This window comes from Cnephaeus nilssonii (genome assembly GCF_951640355.1).
Source record: "Cnephaeus nilssonii genome assembly, chromosome: X".
NCBI classification, from domain to species: Eukaryota; Metazoa; Chordata; class Mammalia; order Chiroptera; family Vespertilionidae; genus Cnephaeus; species Cnephaeus nilssonii.
The window spans coordinates 104045820-104061455 of NC_137071.1; the positions used below are offsets into that span (position 1 = coordinate 104045820).

The window sequence follows — 15636 nt, forward strand, 5'->3', positions numbered from 1 at the left end:
ACAGTGGTTAATATGATCATACAGGCTTCAGGTGTGGGTTTCTATGTTACAAGATCTGTATCTTGCACTGTGTGCCCACAACAGATCTGTTTTATGACTCCAAGTTTTGGGCACTTCCCTCCCTTCAGCTGCTTTTGGAGCAAGATTGCAAAAACTGCTAAAATAACATTAATTATTAAATGTGACCACTCAGATGCGATTTAGCTTTCCTTAAGGCAGCGATTCTTAGTCCTTTTCCCCCTCTGACACACATGTGATACTCAAGGTCGCTGAGACATTAACTGAAGCTCCATCCTTTTCTCTCCTGCTAAAAAGAAAACATAGAAGGAGAATGTTTGTTAATAGAGATAACCTGTAATCCACCCCATTCTCAACCCTCCTAGTATTTAATAATGATAACAAGTTTCATTGAACACATTTCACAACTTATTGCAATGCATCACAGTTGGGGACCACTGGATAAGGTGTGTCCTAGGGACAATAAGTAGTTCAGGGTTTCTGTTGGTGATGAAAAAGGTTGGTGGGGCCAGTAGGAGTCTAAAAAAAGTTAAGACATGATCTCATAGGCAATCAGAGGTTCTCGAGCAGGAAAGCAATGGGATTAAAATGGTGGTTTTCAGAATAGTTCAGAAGTGAAAAAGCCTAGAAGACCAGTTGGGTTATTGAAGTGAACCAGATAAGATGAGAACGTGGCCGTGGCAGTGGGAATGGAAAGGAATAAACAGATACAAGAAGACTTGTGACTGATTGGATATGCATGGGCAAGCAGAGAGGTAAAGGAATCAAGTGATAGAAGTTTCAAAATATGCTTTAGTTAGGCAGTAGGTGTTCTTTAATTATATTTTGTGTAAATGTATATTAAAATGATCTTGCAGCCTTTGGACTCAATATCTTGTTGGTGAAGACAATCCACAGGGTGCTTAAAGGGCAGAGAAAGTACAAGCTGAGAATAAATAATTTACAGGACATAGTTAATAAACTGTTAATATACTCTCCTTTAATTTTAACCAAGTTGTTTGGGTAGCTTGCTATACTGGTTTCAGATACTAGGCTAAGTGACTTTATAGTTAGGCATACAAACAGGCTGCTATCTGAATTTAGTACTTGATTCTGGAACAATACAAGTGGGTGCTCCTGTGATAGGGAGCACTTGGTGAGTTGCTACCCTTGGCATCTGACCAGCCAATAACTAGGATGTTTGAAGCGATAAGTAAATAGCTTTTAAAACCTGATATCGAGGTCATCTGATAGACTGTATGCCCTATTCCCATGAATGCAGTCTCCTTATAGGTAGGGATTTCTGTTTTGTTCATTGTGATATTCCCAGCAGAGAATGGAACCTGTTGCTTAGCAGATGCAATAATTGTTGGTTGAGTAAATGAAGCCAGGGTTCATGAATGTCTGGCTCACCACTGTGCAATGCTCAGCCCCAGCGCTCTGTGCAATGCTGATTGCATAGAGGAACTGAATAAAGGTTTATTGGATTAAGTTAAAATGAAAGGGACAGCATTTAGATTAGTGAAACAAAATTTTATTTGGTTTTATGTTATGTGAAATACATTAAATAATATTGTTAATTTTTTTCATGAAATATTAAGCAGTAACAAATTTGTATTTGTCCTTTTGGTAGTGATGAACTGGAGCAATTTATGGAAAATCAAGGTGCATCCAGCCCAGGTATCCTCATTTTAACAACAAGCCTCAGCAAACCATTCATGAGACTGGAGAAGTATGTTACTCTCTTGCAAGAGTTGGAACGGCATATGGAGGTAAGGGAAGGTGAGCTTTTTTAAGCTCATGTATAAATTATGGGGCTCTGCTATTGGAGGAAGCTGTCAGTCTGCCTTCAAACTTAGCCTGACTGCAGAATTCAGAAAAAGCCTTAGTTTCCAAATTTTCTTGACCCAATCTCCCTTCTTTCCAGAGTTTTGGTTTTCCTTTTTGTGCAGCAAAATAAGGGGGCATTCTTTTTCCCCCTCAGAATATTCTTTACTCTTTATGCATTTTTATTTATTTTTTCCAGCTTTATTGAAGTATAATTGACTAACAAAAATTGTGTATATTGGGTTATACAACATGATTTTCTTAAGGTGTATAATGTGATGATTCAATATACACAAATCTTGTGGAATGATTACCACAATCAAGTTAATGAACACATCCATCATCTCACATAGTTACCATTTTTTTATACTGAGAACTCTTCAGATCTACTCTCTTAACAAAAGTATACAATACAATGTCATCTTACCTAATAATAGACAAACATGTAAATTGACTGTACCTCTGCTACGCACACCAGCCAATCAGGAGGGAATATGCAAATTATAAGGACAAATATGGAGGCTGCCCAGCTGCTCCAGGCACAGAGTGGTTGGACAAGGCAGGATGCCTGCTATGAGAAGGAGGGCAGGGGGCAAAGGGATCTAAAGGAGCTGCACTCTGGCTACAGCGAAGACAAGACTGCAGACTCCGGAGTCTTCAGTGAAGACGAAGACAGCAGACTCCAGCAAGAGTCTGCTGCAAAGACGAAGAAAGCAGACTCCGGCCTGAGTCTGCAGTGAAGGCGGTAGACTCCTGCCAGAGCGAAGGCCTGGGTCCTGGGTGCCGGAGGAAAACTGGTGCTGGAAGCCAAGGGAAGAAAGGCCTATTGCACGAATCTCTTCGTGCAACGGGCCTCTAGTAAACTATAATCACCATGAACTTATGATATCCACCCTTTACTATTAAATATCCATGATCATTTTCTTTCTCCTTTCCCCCTCCCAGCCTTGGTCCTGTTGCTTCCCTCAAGTCTCTGCTAACTTGTTGACTTAGGTTTTCTTCTGCCCTTTCATCTGTAGATGGTGGTTCAATCAAAATCGTCCAGGAAATCTTCTGTTCTGGTATATGAAAAACCTTATTGTGGGATATAGGCAGGAATATTTATCTCTAGAGCTCTGTGGTCATTCAGCTGCCCGACTTTGGATTATAATGGAAGATTCTTGTATTTCCTTAAAGATTAATAAATGGGTCCAATATTAGTTTATCTCTCTATGCATCCATACATCTACATCAAGGTCCCCTCACATTTTTGTTTATAAACTTATAATTAATTAACTTGCCACAGCTGTAACATAGTCATATGTTTTCTAAATATTAAGATTTCAATGAGGCCTGATAATTGAATTTTTTTTTTCTACCAAGAGCCAGGCGCTCTTATTAAAAAAACAAATAACAGGGATAGCTTCTTGAGCTGCTCTTGAAAATGGGGTTTTGAGGTGTGGGTGGGAAAGTAGGGCCTGCTAGGGGAGGCTGCACTCACCCTACTTGCTCTTCCTGTGTCTGGGGAAAGGTTTGAGGTTTTAAAGGGTTTGATTATCTCTAAAAAAAAAAAAAAAAAAAGGTTGCACACTGCTTGTCTTGTCAGCATTTGTAAGGATTGAAAGCATTTACTCTGAGCAAAACCACATTCTCAGGTTATTTGACCTGCCAGAAAGCTGGAGGCAGTGGGGAACTAGTAGTAAAGCCCACTGGAACGAAATTTCAGTTAGGGCTTGGAAAGGTGCTGACCTCTGGATGCCTTTCCAAAAGCTTAAACAATTTGATGAACCGTTTGAGGTTTGCCCCTCCTTGCTTATCAAAAAATCCAGAAACTAGTGGCCTCAGTTTCTGTTACTGCTCAGTGCTGAACTATGAATATACACTTAATTCAGAGAGAAAAATCTCTAGATCTCCTACTGCCTGGATCCTCTATCTTGGCCTTCCTTGTATCAGAGCCCGTTTCGACTCCTACCTCCATTTGCTGTCAGTTACCTGTCTTGGCTGCCTTCCATTTTCCACCATCAGATAATACACACCCTTAGCACCGATTCACCACCAGTGAGACATTTGATCCAGCTTTCTGATTGTTTAGTATGGCTGATGGCTAATGGAAGAGTAGAACCTGAACTTTATAGCTGATTTGGGTAAGGATAAATTTAAGTTTAAAAGAATACAACCTTTCCTTTCATTAAACAATGCTGGTTTTGGCTTGGGTCAGACCCCTAGTCTGTTCATCTCTCTATTTTATCACCCAAGGCTGGTCGAGCAGCAGATTGTCTTCCCATTACTCCAGCTGAATTGCAAAGGTTAGGTACATATATATCCCCAATGTTAGATACATATCTATACTTCATATAACCCCATATAGGTGTATATCTACCCCTAAGAAGCTCTACTTTTCCTTCATAAACAGTTATGGAGATGTGCATTTCTCAAAGCAATTTTTGAAGCTGTCCACTTTTTGGGGTTGTAAGTACTGTGGAATTGCAGACCATATGTAATAACCTTGCTTAAGAAGGCATATATGGTATAAAACTTGGATTCCCCCCCCCCCATTTGCCATTTGAGTCTGCTGAAAGAAAAAAGAAGCATTTTAGGAGATGAGATTGGATTGATTTTTCTCTTAACCACCACTCTGTTTCCATTATTCCCTATCTATTGTCATTTACTAACAATGTGACTGATGCCCCCCAAACAATTATTATTTATTAACAGCAAAAAAGAAAATGTTAACTTTTGCCTCAATAACCACACTTAATATGTGGTTATCAAATATAATGATGTGTTACCAGCCATTTTCATATCTTTTTTAAAATTTAAAAAATTTATTTTAGAGAGTGGAAGGGGAGAGGAGAGAAAGAGAGAAAGAGAGAGCATAACATTAATGTGAGAGAAAAACATCAATTGGTTGCCTCCCCCATACATCCCAACTGGGGATTGAACACACAACCTTTCGGTGTTTTGGTGTACAGACAACACTCCACCAAATGAGCCGCAGTGGCTAGGGCTTAAAAATTGATTCGTTGCTCCACCCATCCATGCATTCACTGGTTGCTTCCTGCATATGCCCTGACCGGGGTTCAAACCCACAACCTTGGTGCATCAGGGCGATACTTTAACCAACTGAGTTCTCCGGTCAGGTTTTAATTTCTTAATCACCTAATAGTTGGTGGTGCTTAGATTGCAAATGCTTTTTTAATATTTTTACATTAGCATACATTAAAATTGACTTTTTTCTTTTGAAGTCAGTTTTATGACTTTTAACACATGCATAGATTTGTGTTACTACTGCCACTATTGAGATACAGAACAGTTCTATCATCCCTAAAATTTCTTCTTTTTGTCTCTTTGCAGCCACACCCTTCTCTCACCTCTAACCCCTGGCAACTGCTGATCTGTTCTCTTTTAATATTGTTTTAAAATGTATTCATTTAATAGGATACACATCCAGATCACCAAGATGTTCTGAAAGCCATCGTAGCATTCAAAACACTCATGGTAGGTGATGCTCTAAAATTATATTTCTCCGTTTTTTATGCTGTGTTTCTAAAAGAGTAATTTGTGTGTAACATTTCTTTCCTTATGAAAAGGTCTTTAGAGTGGAAACAATAAGCTCTAGTGACAATATTGCTGGGATTGATTCATTTAAATTTGTCTTCCAAAAATCATGCTTACCTAAGAAAGGTTGCCAGTCTGAGGGTATAAAGCACTCACATTTGAAGCCTCTGCCACATTAAGCATTGCTGTGTAGGTGGGGGGTTTCCTTTAGTCTCTGTCTTTACCCCTGTGTTGCTCACCTTATGTTGGTGCAACTTGTTCACTGACTGACATCAATACTAGATTCATCTACTTATGCCAAAAGGTGTGAGTCTATTCTTTGCATATGAAAAAAATTCTTCATCAAATCTAAAAGGAAAAAAACCTACTAAAATACAATTGCTTTATATAGATTGCTATCAAATGTACCTGTAATCTTATATCTTGAGCATGATAGCTAATGACTTCTTGATACCAACTGATGTAAAACCACTTGGTGGCATTTTAGGAGGAAATAAAACATTATTTTGGGCAACTGACTAAGTTTAGCTTCAGTTGAGACATTTCTGTAGCATTCTAAGTGATTGAGATTAATGTTTAGTTATTGATTCTTGCTATAAGGTTGTGATGCAACATTCACTATCACCTCGTTTTTAATGCTGTTGAAAGATCAGTACCTGACATGTCCATGGTTAAACAGAAAATTGAAGACCAGGATAAGGGATTAGGTTAAAATTGCTGTTATGGATAAAAAATAGTCTAACATTGGCAGTTTTACACAGTTCAACACATGTTGTAAAACTTGCTTTGATGGTGATACTATATTTATTTGCACTATAGATGCTTCAAAAATATATGTACAATGAATTTATTTCTTCAAGTTTCCATTTTGCTGAAAGGGGCAGCATAATTTTATAGAAAACACATCCAAAAAAACTGACATTCATTTGCAAACAGTGACATAACTAATCATATGCTTATTTTTATATTTAATTTGTAATGAATACTGTTAAAATACTCTAAGATAATTTCACACTTTCTGAAGCAATGGTGTGTGTGTGTGTGTGTGTGTGTGTGTGTGTGGTATTGTATTTATGTCCCACCTATTGTTTCTTGGTTTGTATTTTTCATTTGTACTCATGAAATTCAGGTGTATCTCTTTTTTTCCAATCCTTTTAGGATTAAAAATTTAGTATTTTTAATAGAATTTACTAGTAGTTCCTAACTAAAGTATAGGGTAGTACATATGTTTTATTATAAGATTAGTTTGATTCACTGTGGCATAAAGAATTAAATTTTCTCTTTTCCTGTAATTCCTGGAGTCACTTATTTTTATTTTTTTTAATATATTTTTTATTGATTTCAGAGAGGAAGGGAGAGGGAGAGAGAGATAGAAACATCAATCAATGATGAGAGAAAAATCATTGATTGGCTGCCTCCTGCACACCCTCCACTGGGGATCAAGCCCACAACCCGGGCATGTGCCCTGACCGGAAATTGAACCGTGGCCAGTAGGTTCATAGGTTGATGCTCAACCACTGAGCCATGCTGGCCAGGCCTGGAGTCACTTCTTTTTTAAAAATTAAGATGTTAGTTGATTGGAAACCGAGCATGTATTAGAAAAATAAAATTGCTTTGTAATTAAAGCACTATTTATGCAGGTAGACAAGATTGAGAGGAGCTAGAGCAAGGACATCATCCAGAAGATCTGAATATACCAATTGGTCTCCTGGCTCTGTTTGATGTGATTCTGCTACTTGTCTTCCCATACTCCTTGCAGGGAAGGAGAAACAAGCTCCTTCCTCCATTGTATCTTGATATTTTGGCAAGATGAAAAGTAGCTCTTCCTCACAAAACTTTTGGGGACTCAAGGCTAGAAATTTAGAGTAGTGGATTTTTCCATCTGTCAAGACATCAGTGATGGGATTCATGGTGAGGAATAGGAACTCAGTGGAAGTCTATGAGACTCAAAAGCCACATCTTACTTTGGTCTTGTTTTAGGTCTGTTTCATAAGAATTTCTATTCCTCTGCTTTCCTTCTATAGGGACAGTGCCAAGATCTAAGAAAACGAAAACAGCTGGAGTTGCAGATACTTTCTGAACCTATTCAGGCATGGGAAGGGGAGGATATTAAAACATTGGGAAATGTAATGTTTATGTCACAAGTAATGGTACAGTACGGAACATGTGAGGTAAGATGTTTCAAATCTCAACACCATTTTTTCCATCTTTCACATTTTTCTTCCTTTATTCTTCAATCAAGGTCAAATGCTTGAACATTCAAATAAACTGAGCACCTATTATTTGCCCAATACTGCTAGGTGCTATGGGAGATAGGAAGACAGAACACACATTGTTCTCTGCCTTCAAAGAATTTCTTAAGAACAGATTAAAACACAAGTTGCAAGTAGAAAACAAACCAAAATAGTCAATGCCAGTTTGTGCAATCTCAACAATAGATTCTATTGAAGTTCAGAGAAGGAAGAGAGTAAGAAGAATATTTTATGGAGATAAGATTTGAGGAGGAGGGCCATGTAGAGGGAAGGAGAGGATTTTGTAAGGTAGAGGTCATTTTTATTCCAGAAGAGAACAGGAAATGGTCTTTTTTTCTACAGCACAGTGAGGAAGCCAGTCTGTTAGGAGCAGAGGAAGCATTTTGGGCAGAGTGGAGAAGTTGATTGAGTCAGAGTCAGGTTATGAAGAACCTTGGATGTCAGACAAGAATAGTTCACATTGACGCAGCAGGCAATAGGAAACTATGAGACTTTGGTAGTAGAGAAACATAATGAAAGGGATATTTTATCTGACAACTGTATATGTCAGGTAAGATGGAGGGGGTGGGGCTAGAAACAGAAAGTGTAGCTGAGTTGGAAAGTGATAAGTACCCCTGATGAAGGTAGTGGTGGAGAGAATGAAACTTAAGGGGCAAATCTCAGGCATGTTTAGAAGGGAAAGTCTATAGGAAGTTGTGACATATGGGCCAGAGGAGATAATGAATGTAATTTAGACATGTTAGCTTTCAAGTGACTGTAGGTATTCAGGTGGAAATGTCTTGTAGGTAGCTGTTAAAATAGTATAGAAATGTGGGTGGGAGGTCAGAGTTAGAGGCAGAGACTTAGATGTCCCTGACAAATGGGCCTTCCAAGGAAGTAAATACCCAGAGAGAAGCACAGAGGGCTGAAGATGTATTATGTCTTTTAGGAAGAGGGTAGAGTAGGGGAGGAAGGTTGATTATGTCAATTGGTATGATTTATCTGGTGTTAGAATTGCCTTCCCACTCTTAAAACATCTTCCTATGTTCCCTGACAGGTTTCTGTCAGAGATTCATTACATAGGGTTAATAAGCAAGCTCATTTAAAATGTAGATACTCCTCTTGGGGAGGTTTATGCAGAGAGTTTATTAGAGTTTCACATCTTTGGATAAACATCTTCGATGAAGGGAGGAAGAATCACTGCCTGAAAGAAAAGACAAAGAGGAAGATAGAGGAGGACTGGGACAGTGTGGAGTCATGTAAATTCCAGGAAGAGCATTTGAAAATGGTCAGCCTGCTGAGTGCTACAGAAGGTTCAGAGGTCAAGGAGCATGGAGACCAAGAAGAAGCGAGTGGATTTTGCTAGAAGGCAGTTATTGATTACTTTAAGAGAACAAAACAAGTAGGTAGGGATCAATAGGGAGAACATGAAGGCAGCAAAACACAACCCAGTTTTTCCCCTTTCTTATCTGATTAAAATTTAAAGCCGGGAAACATTATCTATTTATAGACCAGTGAAATATAACAAGAAGTATTTTATATAAGTAGTCACAGGGGCAAGTGAAAGCCTATTATGATAAGAAATGTGCATATGTTATAAGCAAAAAGAAAAAGCTGATTGAATAGGTGAGGCTGCTGGAAGAAGGAGATGAGATATCTATAGAAGGAAGCCAGGCAAGAGAAAGATGTGAAAGGATGGAAAGCCCTTGTTAGAAGAGTTAGCTTCTAAAGGTTGCTCTTCTCAAGTGGGAAGAAGGTGATGGAGATAGGTATAAGGATAATTGAAGCTAAGATGGATGGACATGTAAGCTGAATGTAATTGTTTGCATCTACTAATTGCATATCTGTTTAAAGGAGTTCAGAGAAATCCTTCTGTGTAAAATTTTCTTTAGTGCCATTAAAAAAGTATATACTTCTCTTTATATATGCAAAAACTATCTTGTTCTTACTAATTAAAAGTAATTTTATAAATAAGAATTTAACATACATGATAGAACATAATAAATTTCCTATAAACTGAAAACCTCTTTATTTTGCTACTTTTCAAAATAAAATTGTTTTCTTTTTGTGAACCTAGATAGTTATCTTGTGCTCTGGCTGCAGCTTGGGCAGGAAGGCATTGTGTGACTTCTCAAGCTTACATACTTGGGAAACAACCAGGGTTATTTGTATTTAATTGTTATGTATGGGAAGGAGAGAGACTCGGTTTATATCCATTTCAAAATAAAATTCAACTAGTTCTGTGCTTTTAAGTTGAGTATCTTTCTTTTAAATTTGCTGTTCATGTTTCATTGCCTTTTGTAAGATCTATGTTACAAAACAGTGATTCCAGAGGATATGTTTATTGATTTTAGAGAGAGGAATGGGGGGGAGAGAGAGAGAGAGAGAAATATCAATGTGAGAAACATCGATCAGTTGCCTCCCCGTACATGTACCAACTGGGGACTGAACCTAGATATGTGCCCTGACCGGGAATCAAACCCATGACCTTTTGGTGTATGGGATGATGCTCCAACCAACTGAGCCACACTGGCTAGGGCCAGAAATTCTTAACAAACAAAATGTCCAATTTCTATTCTTTATTTAATCTTTTTCATTCCACTTCAGGAAAAAGAGGAGCGGTACCTTATGTTATTTTCAAATGTCTTGATAATGTTATCTGCAAGTCCTCGGATGAGTGGCTTTATCTATCAGGTTAGTAGATTTCATATAGAACAAATAGCAGGATCCATAATTAAAAGAGGTTTCCATCCAGATGCAATATTTCTACTATAGCATTAAAAGCTCCATCCAAAAAAGGCAGAATGATCTGAACCTTCATTGTAATTACGTATATAGCTTATAAGAGCAGATGTTCCTTAGATCCTTTGTATTACTATAATGGGTTTATTCAGAATGTCCACTGCTCTGGTTATAAATGTATAAACAGAAATATAAGTCTGCAACTAGATCAATTAGCAAAAGCATTTTACACGTCCATATTATATCATTACTGTTAAAAAACTATAAAACTGGAACCTCATCCTAACAGTCTCATCACATGGTTTGAATTTCTGAGATGGAAATCATTAAACTCCTTAAGAAATTAAACTTCTTTCAGCCTATTCCCTAAATATGGAGTATTATAAATTGCTGTTGCCTCTTATCTTGGCCTAGCAATTACTAATTTTCACAAAATTTGTGTCTTTGTTTACTGATTTTTCATGAAAATGTGTTTGAAAAATAAGCTGTTTATAAATCTTGACCTTATGGTTTAGGATGTGCTAGCAAAACACAACCCAGTTTTTCCTCTTTCTTATCTTATTGAAATTTAAAGCAGGGAAACATTATCTATTGACAGACCAGAGAAATATATCTAGCCATAATCTGGCAGTGATTCCTGAGAGGGTCAGAAAATCTAATAGAACTAAGCAGAGACATTTGCAACCACAGAATTAATGGGAAATGTTCTTTTTTTTCTGATAGGGAAAAATACCAATAGCAGGAATGGTGGTGACTAGATTAGATGAAATTGAAGGGAATGACTACACATTTGAAATCACAGGTAGGTAATTTTCTCTTTTTTAATGTATCTACTTTAAATCCTTTTTGGAAAGAAGTGGAGTTTAAATAAGTAAATGCTATTATTTTCTGTTATATAGTCCACGAGTAACTTTTGCATGGGCATAACAAAATATATATCATTTCCTTGGATAATTAGGGTACAACTATAGAACAGAGAAGTCTCCTGGTCATTCAAAAGCCTCAGCTTTGTCATTAGTTTCAATTTTCTCTTGCATTAGAGCTACTTGTTAGAGCTAAGAAATAACAAAATGGACTTATGTTAATGCAATTTTCTCCCCTTTCTGCCATCTATTCCCTGGTGGCAGAGAAGCCAAAGACGTGGAATTTTATCAGCAATTTTATCATCAGCCTATGAATTAGCAAGATTTTATTATGTTTCTAAAAAGTGCTGAAAAGCCATAAAACTTTTTTCACAAATTGAGAAAATGCCTGGCTCTATGACATTTTAGCCTGTTGTCCCTTCTGCCAGGTCAATGGTTTGTACTTTATGTACTGATATGGTGCAATGGTGAACACTGGGATAATGGCCCCAGGCCTTATCCCCCTTTTTCCCAATAGGGAGTTAAAGATTTGGTGTTAGGTGTAACCAGTCTTAATTGGATTTTGTTTCAACTTTGATATTGAGTAAAACTACAATATTCTCACTTTAGATTATGAATTAAATGGACTCTATACTTAAATTTTTGGATTGTGAGTATGTTTAGAGTGAAGTTTTATACTACTTCTAAGATTCCGTAAGCAGTAGAAATCAAGGACAGATTTATAAATCAGATATAACTATTTCTTTATTATCACAGCATATCTGTTCTTTATATTGTAGTTTCAAAAGGGTTCTCCCATAGGTATAAAAACTCCTGAAAATATACAATTAATTCCAAGTTGTGTGATGTGTTTTTGAATGAGGCAAGCTCAAGGTTCTCCTTGCCTTTTGTTTCCAAATGCGGGTGATGCAGGTCACATATTAGAGAGAATTGTGGTCCACTGCAGCAACAACCAGGACTTCCAGGAATGGCTGGAACAGCTGTATAGACTGATTAGAGGACCTGCCTCCTGCAGTTCATTATCCAAGACATCATCATCATCTTGTAGTGCTCATTCTGTAAGTAGTCCATTTGTTCTGTCCAGGGATTACTGAGTTGTCAAATCCTGTCTGCTGAGGACTTATAAGAAGCAGTGACCATGCCCTTAATCTTTGGGTAGTCTATATCTGTAGGTTTTGAAGTAGAGTTAAACCTCACTAATTCAGATTTCTTGTTGTAGAGAGAGGTCCACCTAAATTAATACAAAGTTTTACTTAAATGTGTGCAGTTTAGTTTGACCTTAACTTGGACTACCAACTAACTGCTAGCAATGTTTTTCTAACCAGAAGTCCTGCTAAAATGTTTTAATGATAGACAAGATTTATTTTTATTTAGCAACTATTGTTCTCATATTAATAATGTGCTAAGTCAAAACCAATAGCTTACCTTCATAAGTATTGAAGCATCTCCATGTAATCTCATTTATACTATCATATTCACTCAGTAGCCTTCAAGGGTAAACTCTTAGTATTGCTTTCTTCCAAGTTATCATAAATTTAGCTATTCATGGAATTTGAATTGAAATTTTACTGTACTTGCTGAGTGATATCAAAGATATGCTTTGTTGTCTATTAACACTCAAACCTGTGATATCAAAATTCCAGTTTGGGGAACTGTGTGTTGTGGTAGGAAGAACAAGGGCTTTGGCATCAGATCTGGGTTCAAATATTAGCTTTGCCAATTGATGGCTAGTTATTTCACTTTGTTACAGTTTGTCTTATGTTTGTTCTGATGAAATGACCAATTTAAGTATCTAATGAGTGCTAAACATATAACCGAACTCATTAAATTTTGACTATTCTCCCTTATAAATGAAAAAATAATTCTGACGTTAATGAAATTGCCGAAGAGAGAGGGAGAACAGGATTATGGGATATTGAGTTCATTTAGTACTATTCCATAGAGACCCCATAGTCTTGACTGGAAAGTGCAAGTTCTCAAACTGGAGATTTTTGTTTTTTGTTCTTTCCTTTCTGTGGCTGGCACTGCTGGTCCAATGACACTATTGATGTTCTCTTACTATGGGGCATAAGGTTGGCTTCCAATGGCAGATTGCCAACATCTCATCAGATATTTTCCCAGTCTTTTAGCTCTACTGGACAGCCCCGAGGACCCTTGGAGCCTCCTCAAATTATAAAACCATGGAGTTTAAGTTGTCTACGACCTGCTCCTCCACTTAGACCATCAGCAGCACTAGGTTATAAAGAGGTAATTTTACTATATATGATATAAAATGTTTCTGACAAGCTAATTTTGTAGCTTATTACCAATAGTTCTGAGGGAATGTGCTTAGAATTTATGCTAGGTGATACATGTCAGTCAATCTTGAATTGCTTGATTCACTGATTTTTTAATTTCGTTTTTTAAAAATATTTTTATTGATTTCAGAGGGGAAGGGAGAGGGAGAGAGAGAGAGAAATATCAATGATCAGAGAGAATCATTGATCGGCTGCCTCCTGCATGCCTCCTGCTGGGGATCGAGTTCACAACCTGGGCATGTGCCCTTGACCAGAATAAAACCTGGGACCCTTCAGTCTACAGGCTGACGCTCTATTCACTGAGCCAAACCAGCTAGGGTAATTTTTTTAGTTCTTAATTTTCCTTTTCCTCATTATTTATCTACAAATATTTATTGAATTTCCACAGGGTTTATGTGTACTGAGTTTCCCCAACCTCCTCTTGAAGTGCCTTTGGTTTACCTTTATGATGATATGATAATTTTTAGATTGGTGGTGATGTATACACATCTCAAACAAGAGCCACTTCATTAGAGTTGAATTTCCAACCAAGCAGACACAATTCTGCTTTTTGGATCATTTCGATCTATTGAACCAAATCAGTAGAGTCTTATGGGAACAAGCCATGTGTCTGAAGTATGAAAGTCTGAACTATTTGCTGCAGTTGAAAAAAGAAAAGAATTTAACAAAAGGAATGTCTTTAAAAAAGAGTCTTCTAAGTCAACTGTAGAGGACATTTGGTATTTGGGTAGTGTGGGGATTTCAAGGCTTTTTTTTCTCTCGAAGTTGCAATCAGGAAATGTCAGTCACTAGCTTCCATAGCTGTGTGGAGTTTACCTTTTCCATCTAAATAGTCGTTTTTTTCCCTTAACCTGTTGCTCATCATTTTAGCTTTTAGAAAAGATCATCATTTAAATGTGACTGTTCCTTAAAATGGTCTTAGTGAGTGAAGATTTAAGTTTATGACAGTTGTGAGACACATCTTAGAGTTATGATGCAAAGACAGCATATATTTGTCTATCATATGTGTTTTGATGAATGATGAAGACTTAGCTGAATTTTGAGTTTGTTTTTATTTGAAACACATGCTACTGTTTCGATAGTTGCCTCAACTCTTAGTGTAGTAAAAATGGAACAATATTTGGACACTGGAGAACTATTTTATCCTTTTAACCCAACATGATAGGAAAAATAACTCTTGAGCTATTTTCATTATGTACCTTTTTTCAGAATTTGGCCAGGAAACAGTCCCACAGGTTTGCTTTGAAAATTGACCTGTGATACTTGCAATCATCCAATTTTTTTCTTTGATTACCTAAACCAGGAGTACTACTTGATAGTTATGTAGGTCCCCTCTTTGATGATGGATATTTCGTAATTGTCAGTTACTAAATTCAAATTAAGGTGAGCTTTGAGGGGTAAAATTGACTTAATCCTTCACAGAACTAATCCATTAAAACTAAGGCATGATTATTTTTTTCTGCTGGGAGAAGAGAGTTATTAATAAATTCTTACTATGCAGTGTGTATTTTAGTTATTTTCAACATTTGTTATTCTTCACAGAACTGTATTCCTTGGGCTTTTGCATGATGATATTGCATCTAAAACTAATGTGGGAAACGTGATGATATTCTCTCTGTGTAATTTATGATAACACTAACATTTCAAATGTTGTTTTAGAACTATTGATAAATGGATTTGGTCATTGTAACCATTGATCTCTCACGCTCATCTTCTCTTTCTTTACATATTCACTTTAGAGGATGTCTTATATCTTGAAGGTAAGGGTAGAACACTATCTTTGGCTTACAGTGACATCATATTGTGCTGTAACCTTTTATGAATGAAGCTTTCCTTTGTGCTTGTTTTGTCCCTTGTTATTATTGGTAGCTAAAATATGAAGATGCAATTCTGGCATGTAAGTATTTTCTTCAAAAAGCAGGCTCTTGTGAAATACATATAAAACTGTCATTTTATAATGCTTTAAAAATGTCTGTTTTCCTGTATTTTAAAGTGATTGTTTCTGTTATTTTTGTCACACGTGAGTTTTTCATGTCTGTCGTTTTATGCATATGGCAAAAACAAATTCAATAATTGATATAATTTATATATTTTTAAATCTACTAATTAAAAATATAGCTTTATATATGTACTAGAGGCCCA

The 15636-nt window shown here is 36.8% G+C and overlaps 1 protein-coding gene across 5 annotated transcripts in view; it reads left to right on the plus strand.

The window, feature by feature from the left end:
- The window catches only part of ARHGEF6 (Rac/Cdc42 guanine nucleotide exchange factor 6), a 135463-nt gene that overhangs the window by 103664 nt on the left and 16163 nt on the right, over nt 1-15636 (plus strand). For 4 of the 5 annotated variants that reach the window (XM_079765285.1, XM_079765287.1, XM_079765288.1 and 1 more), the window contains 8 exons: nt 1631-1769; nt 5242-5301; nt 7386-7532; nt 10200-10286; nt 11058-11136; nt 12110-12255; nt 13319-13444; nt 15234-15254. In XM_079765285.1, coding sequence (XP_079621411.1) covers nt 1631-1769; nt 5242-5301; nt 7386-7532; nt 10200-10286; nt 11058-11136; nt 12110-12255; nt 13319-13444; nt 15234-15254 — 805 coding nt within the window. The remainder of the gene's footprint in view (nt 1-1630; nt 1770-5241; nt 5302-7385; nt 7533-10199; nt 10287-11057; nt 11137-12109; nt 12256-13318; nt 13445-15233; nt 15255-15636) is intronic. The other variant, XM_079765286.1, reaches the window with a different exon arrangement.